We start from the raw sequence: 17,785 nt of genomic DNA on the forward strand, positions 1-17,785 counted from the left end.
AACAGAGAAAAACACTGAGGTTGTGTTTGGGCTGTTCCACAGCCAGCCACGATATCTGCAACTACTGAGGTAACTTTACCTCCCTGAATCTATCAAGTCTCTTACTGCTAGCTGGTGTCATTAGACTAGACATTAAGATAATGATTCCTCATGTGATAAGCAAAAGCTAAGTGAGGCAAGATGAAATAAATGATACTAGGGTTTTATCCATCAAAGCCAGCTGAAAACTAATTTATCCTGTCTCATATGTATATAGCCTCCCTTCTTCTCCAGCATTCTCTGCAGTGATAGCAAAGAATACTCTCTCTGTTTCATTGATAGGAAGAGATCTCTCTTCATCTCTCACTGCCCTGAAATGCAGCCTCTTCTGGGTTGAAGAAACGCACCCAGCAACACTACCTCTCACCCAAAATACCTCACTGAACTTGAAAGTACAGCAGTGTCTGGGCTGACAGCCTTACTGCAGTTGGAATCTCAACATGATGTCGATGGCCATGTGTTGGCTCTTCAGATGAGGGGTTGGTATTGCAGGAAAACCCAAGAGGTCTGTTTCACACAGCTCACCAAAAACTCCCGCGGGGAATTTGCGCAGAAGCATGTGCCCACTGCTGGGTAACCAAAACATAAAGCAGAGGTCTCCTAGCCAAAATATTGATGGTTTTGTTCAGTATCAGATCAATTCTCAGATGAAACTCCTTACTCCAGTTGGGTTCATAATATGTTGACTGAGAAGGCATCTGTCCCAGTGATCATCAGAGACTACTGTATGTGGACCAAAGCACTACGAAGTGCTGGGGCAAACTGCAGAGGTTTGGATGGAGTCTCTACATTACAAGCAATGGGATAAGCTCGGTGATTTGTCTGAATCTGTGGGGAAATGCCACTGAGAACACATTTAGCTCCATTATTTCTCCCGTGCAGTGGGAAGCTCTGTGAAAAAGCAAAATGACCCTGATTAGCTACAATGCCCCTCTTTGTTTCTAAGCTTAGTCTGTGTTGCTCAGTGTTTTTCATTCCTCCTAAGGCTGCGTATCCCCAGGCATGAATAGGATGGGGAAACACACCAGGGTCAATCTAGCTAGAAACGAAGACGCAATAAAATAGGTTCAGACACTCGGGAAAACTACAGGAGGTTCCTACAGACTCCGTTACCTGGCAATACCGGTCCTTGCTGGCAAGATGAAGCCAGCATAAGTATGCTCATATGCAGTCATCTTGTTCTGCTATGCACGCTTGCTGGGGGAGAGTTTAAAGTGCAGAAGCTTGAGATGTCAAAGAAAAGCTGTTGAGAGTTTGGGTCAGGTTTTATGAGATAGTTAGCTGTGAGCTCAAGTAATCAGAAGAGAAGTTAGCAGAATTCAGTGACTCAGAGGGAGTTTTACTGCAGGCCAAAGCAGCTCATGCTGGCTGATGATTTAACCCCTGCTGGAGTTTGCAGAGCTGGGTTTTTATGGGCAGATTTAATGACAACATCCTTCTACACTCAAGGCTAGGAATGATGGTGATTGAATATATGTTTTCCTCCTTCCACACGTCCCAGATCATCAGGCTAAAGACTTGTCTTTAGTGAAGCTATTGCACAGTGCAGAGGAGAATGCACAAGACAGAGAGAATAACAAGAAAGAGCTGGCCCATAGCACGGCCCTGCAGAGCTCCTGGCACGGGGAAACCCTCTCACCCAGCTCCAAGGTCACTTCTTTACATTTGTACAGACATTTCACTTTCCAAAATGGAAATATTGGGAAGCAGAGCTTTGAGAATGGAATCTCTTTACTGGGCAGTGGAACTTCTAATCACCCTGAAAGCCCTGGCTGACAGCTTCTAGGAACACAGGCGAAATCCCTAATGTGCCTGAGGAAAGGAGACAGCCCGTGTGCTGTCCTGCATGGGAACAGATGCAGACAGAGCTGAGGATCCGATAAGTAATGGAGTGTTTCTGAATGCTGCAAACGCTAATGTTGGGAGGGGAGATTAAAATCGGCCATCAGAACAAAGCCCGTGATGGATAGAGGCAGTAAAGGAGCCTTCTGTTTTCAGACACTCAGAAATTGAAAAAGTGAGCTGGATAATCCTGTGTCTGTGTTAAGAATGGACTGGAGGATCCACAAGGGATCCATTTTCATTGGAGCTTTAGCCTTGTTTCCACGGCTATCGTCAATCACAAATGCAATTCTGGAAGTGCAGCTCGATGCTATCTTAATGTCATGCTTGCCAGTGCAGGTAGCAAAGGTCTTTAGTGGCACCTGGACTGATCTGCAGAGAAACTGCACACTTGCTCAACTTGTAGCATAAAAAAAAGTTGTTTTTGTAAGTCAAGCCAAATAAATTTCTCTGTTATTTTGCTACTTCTAGGAAACACTACACTGAATTCTATTCCCAGTTACAAGACTGACATTGAGAGAGGCTAAAGGGCTGTAACCGAGAGGCAAACCTCCAACGATCAATGCAGAAAGACAAAGCAACAAACAGCCCCTTTCCCTATCTGTTGGTAAGCTGCACAACCAACATTACCCATTTACTTTATGTCTAATGGACTTAAAGAAGGCTGAAAATTGGTTTAATGCTGTCTTAAGGCACCTGGTTTAATATCATTATGCGTTGCCCGATCCAATAAGTAGTGCAAATCCCAGTATATTGCTGAAATCTGACCTTATGCATCATTACATTGATTTGGAAGGAAGCCCAGCACTGCATGCATGCACACATTTCTGTGTGGGTACGAGCATTAGGAGATGGCTGCTTCCAAACAGGCATGTGCTCCACAGAGGACCCTTGTTGTGAGATTGAAAATCTCTCACAGCACAGAGCTGTGCTCTCAGTCAGTCCCCCAAAAGAAGCTTCCATTCATTTCGAAAGCTGAGTTTTAGGATTTTGCCTCCCACTATTGGGTGACCCCCTAGTGTCTCCCAGTGTGCTGCAGCGAGCTGTGGTTTAAATGCTTCCTTTCAGGACAAGCACCAGCTGGCTCCCGAGGAATACCTCTGGGAGGTGTGGTACAACAGCACATGAAGTAAGCTGCAGTTTATACTATTTGAAAAATGTTTTTCTGCTTCACCTCTAACAAAGTTGATTGCATTTTCCATTTCACCTCCTTCACAGCTTTTCTCTCTTCCTTAAGTATTCTGTGACAGGGAAATTACCATGGTTTCCCATTTAAGAGGTGGAGGGAATGACTGAAATGATCTAGAAACAAGCATGTTATAGGCATCCACTGACATGGGAGCAGAGCTGTTGTCACATCAGCTCGGATGCTGAACCACGAGCCAGGCAGGAGCCACGGGGACCTGTCAAGCAAAGTCCGTGACTGGAAACAAATAAATAGTCCTGATGAAAATGCAGTGAAAGTATTCCTATTCCCAAGGGGCCTCTCCACATTCCAGGTACAACTGTTGCTTCTGAAACACCCTAAACCTCTTCCAATGCTCCTGGCTTGCTGCAGGAGGCTGCGTGGGGAGGACACAGGCAGCCCCAAGCAGCACCTTGCCAAATTCATGGGCAGTCATGTAAAAGGCATGTGGAAAGGTTCAACTATCAGTCACAGAAAGCCACCTCCCAGGAATGCCCTCCTACCTCTCTCTTACTGAGCAATTTCACCAACTCCCTGTTGCAGCAGCCCTGTGCCTCTCTGGGTCTTGGGCAAAACAGGGTAAGAAAACCAAGAGTTTTCAGCTAAGCATTCAGTGCAGGTAAATAACTTACTTACGTAATTTGAGGCTGGACTACGATTATCACAACGTAGGAGAAAAGAAACAGAGCTACTAATTTCATGGTTCTATTGGCTGTTATTTTCAGTGAAAGAGCCAAACTTGGCCTAACTGGGCGCTTGAGGTCTGACTGTTTCTGTCCATCTCAAGGACTTCATCTCATAAAAAGAACTCCCAGTGTTATAACCTAAGCTTGTCCTGCGTAAAAGAAATGCTGACTGGTGTTTTACAAGCTAATTAATTTTATCAGAGAACCCTAGGTTAGTATCCCCCCACTTTTTATCTGAGAGAAAGAGAGAGAAAGAGAAAGAGAGGAAACGAGAGCAATTGCTGAATAAGAAATCGGTACAGTACAGTTAGGCTTACTATGCTCGTCATGGTGCAAGTACAGGGATTTAATTGGGTGTACTGGTAGGCATGCTCAGGCACCTTTGAACCGTGCCACGTACTTAATGACTAAACAGTGAAATTATTAATTAATAATTAATTAATAATTTAATCGAACAGTGAATAATTAAAACTGTTTTTGCCATGGCCATCATGCAAGTCAGATTCTCCAGTTTTCCAGTTGCCTTAATTTCTATGGCTGCTTCCTGGTGGGGGTGGATGTGCCAACCCGCGCTCGTGCTGGTGTCCGCTGCTGCCAGAACCACATGGACATAATGTCATATGTATGTCCCCAACTGTGGGTGTGTGCGTGTTTGGAGCTTAGGAAATCTGGCCAGGAGAGCTTTTAGAGAACAACTCAGCAGACAACATAGGAAGTTAGTAGAGAGAAGACTAATGACAATGGAGAGACACAGCAAACCATGGCGGTTACACTCGGCCTAGCGAACCACTACTGGACCAGCAAAGCCAGTAGACAACAAACAGGTGAGGCAGAAAACAAAGAGCTCCTTCAACTTCTGCAAAAAAAAACAAAAAAAAACAAAAAACAACCCAAAACCTGTAAAAACCTGTAGAGAATGGGGAAGAATCTGCCTGGGACTCACTATAGCCAAGAAACTATGAATTCTCTGAAAACCCTTTTATAGTCCTGGTTGCGTTGAGGTATTTTGGTAACTAATCAACATGCTTGGGACTTTGCAAAGGCTTGGAAAACTTGAAAAATTACATCTCTTACTTTCCCTCTGTATTTACTACTTCAAAACCTGTAGCTGCAAGAGTTATTGCAAGAGATAATTAACAACAGCTGTTTCACCAGTTGAGACTCCGTTTAGTGTAAAGCATGGCATTTATTAGTTGGCTGTAGTCTGCCTGGGTTGGGAAATGAACCTGACATTAGAGATATATAACATCTTTACCAAGATACAGCTCCCATCCTAGAGCTGATGCTACTGTGCTGTCCCTTAAAAGTTACAGGCAGCCCCAAGAATAGTAAGTATCCCCTTCCCAAAAGCAGGGAAGGGGAAGGTCTCTTACCACGTCCAATATTTTAGCCATCTTTTTCTAATGGGACACACTTTGGGAATTAGCAAAACACCTACACATCTTCGCACTCTCTCCCATCTCAGCCTGAGATAAACAATCAAGAAAGATTTCTGCCCCCAGGGACAGCTTCTGGACATCAGACTGGAGATAACGAGATCAAATTCATCTCTGGTGAAATTCCACTGGCTTCTGCCACATGAGACCAGAGATTAATTTGGCCCACAGATACATTAAGAAAGGATACAAAGCACAAACGGTATTTTATAAAAAAGAGAAAGGGGAGAGGGAAATTCAAGGGAGACACTGGATCCTAGCCCAGCAGGATTCAGCCCAGCCCGCTCCACCCTCACATCACCAGGCACAGTGCGTGTTGCCGGTTACCTTTTTGCTTACTGACTTTCTTTACTGTCATTGCCGCTTGCCGCTTTTGATTTTCAGAAATTTCAAAGCCTGAAAAAGGGAACACGGCAAATACAATTCAGAAGTTGCTTACAAAGCCTCTCTTTCTTTTGGGGAGGGGGGGATTTTCTGCACTGTTTGGCAAACACAGAGCTCCCTAGGTGGCAAAGCATCACCCAGCAGGCTGTGTGTACGGTAAGGTGTTTCAATGAAAGGCAAATCTGCCTTGAAAGGACAGGCCTGCTTATAATCTCCCTTGTGCAGGGTCTGCATGGAAAGTAAGATTAGATCCATTATTATTATTATTATTATTATAAACAGGATCGTAAATATGCCCAGTACTTTACAGCTGAGCAACACAAACTGAGCCTGAACTGACACTCGTTGCAGTCAGTTTCTGGGCCGATGCTGAGGGAAGGGCATGGCTGATCGATCACCAATTTGGCCCCTCCATACCCTGCACAGGACGTGCACAGACAGGGCAGAAAGGAGGCAGCCAGGAGACTCTGGGTCAGGAGACCCAAGAGATGTGTTTTGCACATACCCCTGGAGGTCCAGGCTTGAAGCTATGGGCAGAATTTGCTCACTGAGGGCCAAAAATACCACTAACTGAACTGGAAAGAGATCTACTTAATGGCAACAAGAGCAGCCAAGGACATCTGAACAAGGTTTAACTGTAATGCTACAATTAGAAAAAAATGTGGGCTTCTCCAACAACTGGGGCTAAATGAAGCATTACCAACAACCTCCTTTCAGATCCATTTCATATTCCTCACCTATCTTTTCATCTTCTTTTACCATCTTCCTTTCTTCTCTGAAAGCTCTGAGCCATCGCAACTTCTCCTCCAGTTTCTTGGCAAAGAATAAGTGCATTTCCTCAGTCTCCTTGTTATGAAGTTTGAAGGCATTCTTCATGCTGACATTGAAGTCATCATCTCTCCCATCTTCTATATCTACCACTTCATATTTATCCATGTCTATGCGACCTTTGTAATACAGAATATCTCTTCGTATCAGGTCCTGCGGAGACAAAAGGAGATGGACTGATCGTAAGGTACTTACAGAGCCTGAGCTCAGCAGGGAATTCACAGGAGGGCTGAGAAAAGAAAGAAGCAATGGTGAAACAGTCAGAGTCTTCCAACCTCGTCTGCTGCGAATATTTGTTGCTGACTGAATGAATAGGGGAAACAGAGAAAAAAGTAGAACAAAATACAAATCCTCATGCTGCGAGATTTTGCTTACAGGAATGAAAAACCACCTTTGAGCAGTCAGAGCCCTTCCATCATCTCCCATGGGTTTAGTGCCTTCTTACCGAGCATAAAGTATTACTCCTGCTCCACATGACAGGAGCCTGATGGGATTCCTGTGGTGCAAAAAAAGGCTGTACGGAGAGAAAAAACTTGCGAAATTAGCTTGTGCCCACTTGGCACTGCAGGGCTGGGTCTCCCTTTTCCAGACCTGCTCTCGGTATCAGCAGAGATGGGTCTGTGCTGCTTCTCCCTGGCACCCATTTCCCATTCTTATACAATTCATTGGTGAGAAAACCCCCTCGGTTCTCCGTTCAAAGGACTCTTAAACTCTATCCCACTATAACCTGGCTTTAACCTCTTGAGCCAGCTTAAATTTTTGCTTTTCCCTTCCTTGATATTTGTAATAATCTTTATGACCAAACCTCCTCATCTTCACTTGCTTTCTAAACTGATCATTCTCACCCCCTTGTTTTTCAGCAATAGCTCACTTCTCTCCATCAGGAAGGGAGAAGACAGAAATAGCCTTCTGCCATTGCACCGGCACGGCTGCGTGGTCACAGCAGCAGGGAAACAGGAGATGCAGCAGACATAGCACTAAAAGCAGTGTTTTTAGAATACTGTGTCAACTGCTCCATCACTGATGTGAAATTGTGATGATTAACCACAGTGAAAGACAGACACCTGCCTGTTTTCCCCCCTTCCTTCTTTGAACTTCTTTTGGTCCTACACATCACATTTGGTGCTGCCTTTCATGCAACTATTCCTGATTTACACTGGTGTTACAGGAGCATTGGCCTCTTTCACGGAACAGATAACAAAAAATGACTGTCAGAAAGCAGAGTATTAATTACATGAAGTCATGACCAGAGAGGGTGTTTCAATTTAGAACACATACATATATCTGAAATTCAGAAACATACCATCAAGATTGTCTTCCTCTACTCACTGTAAATACCCAGTATTTAGGTATATTAAGTTAATGTATTTAAATATTTTTTGTTTTTTGAAAGTGCCTAAAGATAAATGTTATGTCAAAGAGTTCATTTAAGAGAAAGAAAATCAATATTCAGCACTTATTTACTCAAGTAAGCTTTAGGAGTAAGGGTTTTTTTATGAAGGTAAGCAATAGGTGTTGTTTTAAATGAATCATTCATCTCAAAAAATAAGTCGTATGTCAGTTTTTCAACAAACATATTCATGGATGTGCCAGACAGGGTTGGCTACCATGAGACAGGGCACTGCTTAGGAGATTGGAGTCTTTAAAATCTGGCTCCCTCCTCCGGAATGCTCTGTAGGGGAAAAAATACCTGTTAACTAACATACTGCACAAATACCTTCTTCCTACATGAAAGCTTTGAGCAACGGTGTTGTCCTAAACATAAGGATATTCCAGGCTGAACATGCAACCCGTAAAACTTTTCTACGTTGCCCTGATTTGGCAAATTGCTTCTTTCTTCTTCCTCAGCCCCCACTTAAATGTTGAGAAAAGGCTGTGAAGCACCGCTAAATTTGTTCAATTAAATCAATACTGTGCACTGGTTTACGTTTTAGCTTTGGACTAGTTCTTAGAAATAGCATTCATCTTCACATTCTCAAAGAACTCGATAACAAGCCTCACTGGAAAAAAAAAAAAAGATGTGCTCCTTAAATTAGTGCTACCCACAAATCTTCTTCACAGAGAAGCAGCCGACCCACTGATGTAGAAAACTTCCAGAAGAAAGCAGGCTGCCCTTGTGAGGCAGGTGAAGTAGGATCAAACATACTTTCTGTGCAATATTCATGACTAAGCAGAGATTTGCTCATAAAAATATCATGAAAATAAATAATCACAAGCCTCCTTTTCGCCTGGTGCTGAAACACCACTCTGTGCATTACCTTTTTGCAGGCACGTACGGACTGAATGTGGTGGGTTTTTTCCCGCTCTCATTTTTTGTTTGGCAAACACGATGAGCTCCCTTTAATAGCTAAGTGAGTGCTCTAACAGCAGTATGCAGGTGCCACGCTTCCAGAGGGCGTCTGGCTGAGCGGCTCCGTGCCTTCCCCTCCCCAGGCTGCAGCCGAACAGTCGCTGCTGCGGCGCTCCGGGGGCTGCAGGTGCTGCTGAGCATTGGGTGCGAAGGTAACGGTGTTGCCTAGGAGTTATTGGAGGAGCAATAAGGAGATAATGGAATCGCACAAGTGCTTTCAGAAGATTATTGTTGGGGAAAATGCAATAGCAGGAAAGAACAAGCTCAGCTATCAGGAGCGTTTGAGGAAAACACACAAAGAAGGAACGCTGCAGCTTTGTCCTTGAGCATTAAATAAGCGCATTGGGAATCAGGAAAAGACAACAAGCACAGAGCTCCTGCCTGCCGCTTTTACTTTCATTTCAAGAAGAAGCTTTTTCATAACAAGAAGAAATGAATCATCTTCCATCGGCCTCCCCAGAGCTCAGCTTGGCACCAATCTGCTGCTGGAGAAACGGCCCCGGGGGGGGAGGCCCTGAGGAGAGGATGCACAGAGAGTACGAAGCCATGCAGAAGTCCAGGAGGGAGCTCAGAGCCAGCCCTGAGAGGCAATCACCATTCCGTGCTGATGGAGCGCTCCTTTCCTGCTTCCATAAAGGAAGCACCATTCCCCACTCACTGGCTACGGACTCCAGCACCTGTACCCCATAGCACTGTGTGTGTATGGCTCGTACACCTGGCTTTGGGAAAGCTCAGTCCGTAGAGCAGATTGATACCTGTACCTGGGTACCATCATCTGGGATGGCTTAGCTATCTGCTACTTCTTCTCTTTTCTTCCGCTCTCTGTGCCTATACTCAATAAACCGATATTATTTACTAACTGACTAAGTTTTAACATCCGTAGTATCAGAACAATAATAATTACTTGAGCCACAGATATTCTATCACATATGTTCTGACAGCTCTTAAATTAAAACAGGTATTACTTAACTCCTTGCTAAGCACTGGTGTCTTCGAATGCACTTGGATGACAACACAATTGGTTCCAACAAAATTGAGGAGTTCACCTGAGCTACATAACTGGCAAACGAGGCCAAAGTTAAGGAACTTCCTCTGCACGTGGACAAGAAAATCAAAATTTGGGACAAAAACAGGATATGAGAGTAGCACTGCTTTGTGTGGTTTGTGGCAGAAGCAGACAGGAGGGCCATGACAGCAGAGAGAAATGAGCCCTGTTGCTCTGCACACTGTGTCTGTCTTTCCTTTCTTCAAGCACATAAGCTGAACCAAACAAGCACACATAAGATAAAGGAAAACAGATGTGTGGTGGAAGATGAAAACAGATTGCTTAAATGGGCTGGTAAGCACTACATGTCAGAGGGACAAAGCAAATAGGTGCACCAGATGGAGATTTATCAGCAATGGAGGTAGCTGCACTGCTGAAAGGAGCTCAGGCTTAGGAGATGGCAGAAACTGCAGCTGGGACAGTGCTACTCCTGATCACCCCATGGATACCATATGAGACAGTCAAGAGGAAATTACTGAACTACAGACATTGGTTTTGTTTACATGCTGCTGTATCAGTATAGTATTAGCTTGCATCCTGGCTATAGCTGAGCCAGCATGAAGACCAGTTGCTTTACACTGCCCAGTTTTTAATGTCACACTGAAAAACGACCCAAAGAGTTAAATAAGTGCAAGAAAATGTAAAAAGACAAACAAACAAACAAACAAACAAATAATCTGAAATCTTGATCATTGGGAAAAGCCGAAGAAATAGAGCTGTTAATCTAGAGAGAACATATAAATGAAAAGGAATGTGCTATCACTGTTCCAAAAACATGAAAAATTCTTTGAAGAGATCAATTATTCTCCCTTTTGATTGTGGCTTGGCTCAATTTACTATAAAGGGGAATAGGATTAGATACGTGGAAAAAGATCTTTCCAGCTGTAAGAGTAGCTAAGCACTAAAACAGACAAAATAGAGAAGTCTTGAGACAGCATTCCTTGGAGATTTTCAAAAATAGGGTTAGATAAACATCTGTCAGAGAAGATCTGAGTGCTCTTAATCCTACAGGGGAATAGCTAATCTCCTGGGCTCCTTACAGCTCTGCGTTTTGATGTGTCTAAGAGAAAGGCAACAGATGGAGAAGAAAAGGGATGAGAGCAGGTAGGATTATTATGGACTTGAGGGGCAGCGTGAGGGAAGCCCCAAGGCACCGACCAGGACAGCGAACACAAGGAGCAGTGACATAAACCTGCAGTCTCTGCAGACTGCATCCAGATTGCACTGCGTGGCTCTTAAGAAAATTGATGCATTGAGGTCATTTGCACTTATTTGTCTAAATATGATCTTTTTTTACCCTACAGCTTCTGTATGTTCTTTTTCTTTTCGCTAGCTGAGGTTAATTAAACTCTTCTGAATAAAATGCTCTGCAGTCTGTTCACATAATATGTACTAAGACTCTACAAGGAAAAGATGAAGCAAAAAAGTATGTATTTGATGGGAGCACAAAACAAAGTTGTGACACGTTACATAAACCTTCCACAGCCCTGCTGTGTGTGTGTTCTCAGAGCTTTGCAGTGCTCCAGGGGAGGACCTGCTTGGGCCCCATCCTCCTGCTCCCACCTGGACGGGAGCCCACCCTGCTTGCTGTTCTCTCTCCAATGGCGGGGAGAGGTGGGGAGGCAACTTTCTCTAGCTGGGCATGAAGGAAAAAAATTTGACTAGTGTCTGTTATCAGGAAACCAAGGCTGGTCTTCAACAGGAAAACTGGAAGCTATAATGTGGCTTCCACAGAGAGTTACACACCTACCCCCAAGTTATTACACCAGATATTGCCATGTGGATAAAGAACTGCACCTGTAAATCCGACTGTTCGATAACTCTTACTGCAGTGCTGCTTTCTCCTGCTCGCTAGCTCTAATCCATCACGTTTTCCTGCTGCGAAGACCCGCAGCCACGCGGGCAGGCGCTGCCTCTGCGTGCAGAAGTTGTGCAGTGCCCTGCAGGAGCCCCCTGCTGCTGCAGAGCAAAGAGAATATTAATCACAGGGAGGGCAATCTGCCTGCAAAATGGCTTCAGAATTAGAAGCTATTTAAGAGATTAAGCAGGAAGAAGTTTCCTTCTCCATCACGGGGCACAGCTGAGCACTGTTCGCATCAGATGCCCGCATTCCCTTGCTCATGGCTGTTGTCTCTGGCAGAAAAGGGCACGCTGTATCTTTCACACACAGGGAGGGCAAGGTCTGGGGTGAGTTCTGCCTGGAAAGAACTCAGAAAGGGATCGGGAATAAGTGAGCTCCTTTCTGGTGCAAAGATCCTGTGCTGCCTCCCATAATGGTCCCAGCGTGGAGCTTGAGAGTAGGTAAGGTCCAATGGGAGCTGGAGGGACGCAGAGGAGTTGTGCTTTTGGGATTTACTGCAGTAGGCAGACTCTCAGCAACTCCAATGCTTCCTGCAACAAAGCCAGCACAGACTGACTTGTAGGTGCTGGGGAACAGGACAGATCCCCAGCTGCTCCCCAGGCAGCCTCTGGAAAGGACCTGGCCAGGTATGCATCCAGGCAATGGGTTCCTGCACCTCAGCATGAAGCCACTTTTGTGCCTTCTAGAAAGTCCTCGTATATGAGCATACAGGAAATACACAGAGATAGATGGATAATGGTGGGTGGCACGCCAGGAGAGACTGCGAGCTCCTAAGACACATTATGATTTGAGGATGGCCCATTTTTTCAAGTTTACTCTAAGCTAGGTCACACTCTACTTCTCATGCGTAAAACTGTACATCTGTAGAGCAAGAGCCATTTCCAGCCATGAGTCATTAGATCCCTTTATGAACTGACAACATAAAAGATGCCAACCCCAAAATATTCTGCTACAAGTTTCTCACGCATTTACAGGTCGTTGTTCCCTGGTTACCAACCCCTGCATGTTCTGCTGGCACTCCGGGTGCCTGGGGCTCACTGCGGATTTTCTCCCTAGCTCTCTAATGGGATAATGCTATCTTCATATTTTACAGGGCAACTGGGAGCTGCAAATAAGTAATCTTTGAAAGACACACACTGGAAACCCTCCATGGCATTTCTTTACCAACCCAAAGCCCTTGATGGCATTTCCCTACCAACCCAAAGCCCCTGATGGCCATTATGTACCAGCCCCAAAGCCTGATAAGAATGAACAGGCACTTGCACCTGCTCCCAGGGCTGGAATGCTGTGTGCACTGTGCTGTGTAGATGTAAGAGAGGGCACAGCCAGGGCTTACCCCAAACAGCCAGCAGTGGAATCCAACAAGGATGAGGCAGCGAGGCAGCAGCGTGCTTTGTATTAACAAGCAGAAATCACACAGACTGTCCTTGCCCAGAAACTGATAGGATCTTCAGGAATCACAAGGGAATGGGGATACAGGGATGAGGCTGAAGGAAGAGGCCCTGCTGAGCACGAAACTTCGCAGCTTGGTGAAGTGCTGGGGTTGAAAAAGTCAATAAATAGTGAAGAGTTGATACTGAAATTGACAACAGACTAAAACGGGGTCCATTATAATGACAGCCAGACCCCAATCCCCAGTCTGAAAAGTCAGTCAGGAAAAGGCTGAGCTGTATTTTCAACTTGGCTGTGGGTCTGAGCCTCCTGTGCAGTGAGCTCTCATTGGCCCGGGCAGGGGGCGCAGAGCAGAACAGGGATCTGCATCTGCAGAGGGAGGGAGCAGGGTTTTTCCATTTCCTCCTGAAATTCGCCCTGGTTTCCCTGCCTGCCTGCTCTCCATCTCCGTTCTGCCCAGCCTGCCGTGAGCAATGAGTGCATGGCATGCTGCCACTTCGCCATGTCTTTGGGTATCTTTAGTCATAAGGGCTTTCAACATTCTTTGGCTTTTTAAAAAAAGACTCAGTGCCTACATTTTTAAAATCTAATTTACCTTAAAGCGACCCTTTGAAGAAAGCAGCACGGCCCGCTTGTCAGGAACACTAAGGACACAGCTTTCAGTTGCATTCATTCCTTCAACCCAGCCCCACTGCAGGCTGCTTTTTAGGCTGGGACAGTCACGCACCATTCTCACCACACTGCACAGTCTGCTGCAGAACTGGGCCTCTGCTGCCCAAACTCAGTGAACCCTTTTTTAGGTTTCTGCCCTAAACATTCTTGATAACAGAAAACAAATCAAAGCCCTGCTGAGCAGTTGGATGCCAGCAGCAGTGAACACTGCTATCACCCCATCAGGACCCGTGGTTTGGGCTGAACCAGCAGGGGCTCAGAAGGACAGAGGGTGATGTTACAACCCTGTATGCTGCCTAGGATGGGCCAAGTTATAGTTGCCCCAGGGGCTGCCATGTGAAGATGGGAGCCCGCAACCTCTTCAGTTTGGGTTTATGTAACTCTTCCTGCACAAAGACAGCTGTGCTGGGGAGGTCAGCAGATTCCTGCCAAATTATTCAGCAATGTCTGTCTCCTGAGTTTGGTTATAGATGCTTGTTTCATCCTTGCCAGCTCCATGAAGCTGCAGTGTGGGCTCTGAGTGGGGGAGGACTGGAGCCGAAAGCATTTATGTGGAGATGCTATTTTTGCTCAGTGTATTTAGTGGAACATCAATAGCATTTTCATGCCTTGCCACAGCTCAAGCCCAATCACTCTGGATGCGAAGCAGTGAGGCGAGTGCTTTTCCAAGGCACTCATAGCAGGAAGGGATGGGAAGCCCTTCTGCAGACACATCCCTGTCTTGTCTGCTTTGTTCCCAGGGCTGTAGAGCCATGCTGCCGACAGGACACGGCAGCAGCAAGGTTGCGTTTTCAGCTGTTGAGGTTTTGGTCATGGGCCAGATTTACACCCACCGCAATTCCAAGAACGATAAATGAGGCACAGAGAATGCTGTACAGCATCTTGCATTTCTGTATAGTTACATGAGTAGGTTAAACCCATTCCCTATTAAGAATGGAAATCACACTGTGAAAGAGCCTCTAAATTCAGCCCTTTCTAGATTCCACCATTACACTGGCAACACTACAATACATTACATTACATTACATTGGCCTAGAGCCTTCTCCTGCCCCAGGCAGAGGTCTGCTCCTGGCTGACCTTCTGCTCTCTGCCCATCCCCTGCATCCCAGCGGCCCTCCAAGCCTGCACTGCAGTGCCAGAGCAGCAGCACTGGCCTTTGTGCTCATCCCATGCAATGTCATTACCTCAGACTGCAGAACGTCTGTGAGTGCAACACACTGCCACGTCCCTCCACACTGCTCAGCACAGGACAACACAGCAACCCTGCCACAGGCGGACCCGAGCCCAGTGTGTGTCATTCTGTGGGATCTGTACTGCTGGGATGGACAGAGCAAGGGTGGAAGGTGCTGCAAAACTCAAACTGTGCCTTGTGAGTGAAAAACCACTTGAAGTAACAAGAATCATCCCCATACTGCGCTGTGTTTACAAACAAGGTTTTCAGATAGCCCTGTGAGCACTATTGGGCTGCAATAAAAGCCAGGCTGTGGTGGTGTTGTGAAGATTACCTCTGTCTTAGCAGAAGTGATACAGAACTAGGCCTCCTTCCACTAACAGCGCTCAGAAATGTCTCTTTTATCTTCCTATTTGGGAACTTGAACTGCAATGGAGTTTGACAGGATTATTTTATTTACCCCATTTCCTACAGCAGAGCTATTTCTGGCTGGCTATTGCTACTGCTATTAAGCCGCTCTCATTTTGCTTCCCATCCAACCTGCTCTGCTGCGGGAGCTCAAGGGAAGACAGCAATAGCAATAACCCACAAGCTGGAGTTTACACTGCATCTTGATTGCAAGAGACACATAAAATGTGCAAGTGAAAGCTCAATGTGTTTCATGCAGATCTTTTAGCGCTGCCAAAAAACACACAACATGGAGCCCCATCATGGGGGACAGAAAGCACTGTTTGGTGCAGGAGTGCTGCGAACCCTTCCTACTTCCCACTGTCCTTCCAGCCTAATGCTAACAGCTCCTAACAGCAATTAGGAGCCTGGGGAATATCCAAACAGAAAAAAGGAGATGCTCATCTACTACGTGATGAGAACCTCAAGCATTCCCTGACATAGCAAGATATGATTGTAATTAATAGTGTGTGGCCCAGGCCTGGATTACTGAAATCTCACTTTCTAGGACCACTGAATGATTTCCTGGTGATACTGGGAAGTGACCAGTGCTGTTTCTGATGGTGCAATCTGAGCCAGATAAATTAATCTGTGAAACTCAGAAACCAATTTTATTTGTCAGTGTTTCCCCACACAAGTTGCTTTGCAAGATGGTTGCCATATCTGGGAGCTGGCTATCACAACACCAGCACCTCCACCTGCTACTGCTGCTCTAATTCGTGCAGCCCTTGTAAGGCAGACTTAAATATACTTACAATGGCAGAGATAACACCTGTTGGACTCACCTGAATGCAACCTTTCACAATTAATTATTCTGACAAACCAGGTCTCTGTCTAAGGTCCCCTCAAGATATTTGGGACCCATTGCCCTGGGGGCAGCAGAACTCGTGCTGTTATCTAGGGATGGATCCAAGCTCTGCCCCTTGATGTGACCGATGCATCACTGCAGCTGTATAAATCTCATCTCATAGTTCAGTATGGTCCTGGTAATGACTGCACCAATGGCCATTCCTTTACATGCAAAGCGTTGGCCAAGTAATCCCCCAATAGATGCATGCACATTTGTCCCAGCTTCCCTTGCAGAAGCCCTGGGACAAATCTCAGAGATGGGGATGTGAGGAAGGAGGAGCCTGCCTGGGGGCAGTTCCCAGTGCTTCTCACCCCTGCTACATGGCAACAACAGGTAGTGAGGGGAATCCCAACTTGAAGAGAGCCATAGGTGCCCACAGATCAGAAAGTCCAGACAGATGCTGAAACTTTGTTTGAAATGTTTGGGACAGATTGCTAAGCACAGTGAGTGCCAGTCAGTGAGCTCCTGTCTGTCGGATGGCTGCTGGTGGTACTGCTGATCCTCTGCAGGTGCATCAAACAGATCAGGGATTGCCAGGAGCTTGGGAAGAACCACCCTGAGAGTAGTTAGCCTCCCTCCTAGGAACATCCCAGTCAGATGCTCAAAACAATGCCACAACCTCACATTTACAGCCAACAACAGAAAGGGGGGGATTGCAAAGCCTCCAGAAAGTAAGTCATGTTCAAAGCAGAGGGGAGTTTATATGGAAGTACATTAACTGCTGCTGAAAGTGGATAGCTGGATAATGGAGATCCTGCCATAGCAAATAATGGATTGCTCACGCACAGGCTACACCAGATTGGAGCAGCAGAAACGTGGCAATTCTTGGTAGCATAGGACAGAGTCCTGCTGAATCCCTCCCAGGCCATCTGCCTGCATGGCTGGCAGAACAATCCCAATCCAGCACGAGCAGTGCAAACAAGGATGGCTTTTGAGATTGTGCCTTGCCCTTAGGAAACACACACAGCAGCCGAAATGAAGCAGAGAGCTCCCTAGCACTGACACCCACAGTGCCACTAACCCCTTGGCTTAGAGAGTAAGTGGAGGCCAGGCAGTTTCTGCCACACAGAAACAATCTCATCATCTGCCAATCTGCAGAAGATTTTCTGAGGAGGGAGATTCCTTGGGATTCTCCGCAAAGGTTTGATCAGACCTGGTGACGACACAAACCTCAGCAAACACAGGTCAGGTTGGCTGTGAATTTTCTCACCACTCATATCTGGAAGACCAGGAGCACCATTCCATCAGCTGCTTTGGAAGCCTGCAAGGACTCCATTGCCCTGCATACAAGGCAGAGAAGCTAGCAGCTCTGGGCTGCTCCGGACTCTGAGATCTTCCAGAAACCTGCAACTTGAGCTTTTTGCTGTGCCCTTCTGAACTCAAGCAACTTCAGTTCCCTGAGGGCTTGTGCAAGTGGAACACAAAAGCACATCACGAGCCACGTGCCACTCTCACACACTTTTGCTGTGCCTGGTGCCAGACTGCGCTGCAGATGGCCCAGAACTGTGGGGCTCTGCCCACTCCAGATGAAGCACCAGCACCACACAGCCCCCGGGCTGCCTGCACCTTGCTGTAAGTGCTGCTTCACTAATGAGG

The 17,785-nt window shown here is 46.1% G+C and overlaps 1 protein-coding gene and 1 long non-coding RNA gene across 16 annotated transcripts in view; one reads left to right on the top strand and one right to left on the bottom strand.

Annotated features, from left to right (window-relative positions):
* The window catches only part of LOC149915994 (uncharacterized), a 131,750-nt gene extending 129,343 nt beyond the window's left edge, over nt 1-2,407 (top strand). Inside the window, exon 5 of the long non-coding RNA XR_016471023.1 lies at nt 2,353-2,407. This is a non-coding gene — a long non-coding RNA (uncharacterized LOC149915994). The remainder of the gene's footprint in view (nt 1-2,352) is intronic.
* ARHGEF9 (Cdc42 guanine nucleotide exchange factor 9) overlaps nt 1-17,785 on the bottom strand; it is a 191,730-nt gene that overhangs the window by 14,959 nt on the left and 158,986 nt on the right. For all 15 annotated transcript variants that reach the window (XM_090150155.1, XM_090150153.1, XM_090150154.1 and 12 more), the window contains 2 exons: nt 6,311-6,554; nt 5,517-5,585 (listed from right to left, as the gene is read on the bottom strand). In XM_090150155.1, the coding sequence (XP_090006281.1) occupies nt 5,517-5,585; nt 6,311-6,554 (313 nt within the window). The remainder of the gene's footprint in view (nt 1-5,516; nt 5,586-6,310; nt 6,555-17,785) is intronic.

This window comes from Phasianus colchicus, chromosome 14 (genome assembly GCF_987193195.1).
Source record: "Phasianus colchicus chromosome 14, bPhaCol1.hap1.1, whole genome shotgun sequence".
NCBI classification, from domain to species: Eukaryota; Metazoa; Chordata; class Aves; order Galliformes; family Phasianidae; genus Phasianus; species Phasianus colchicus.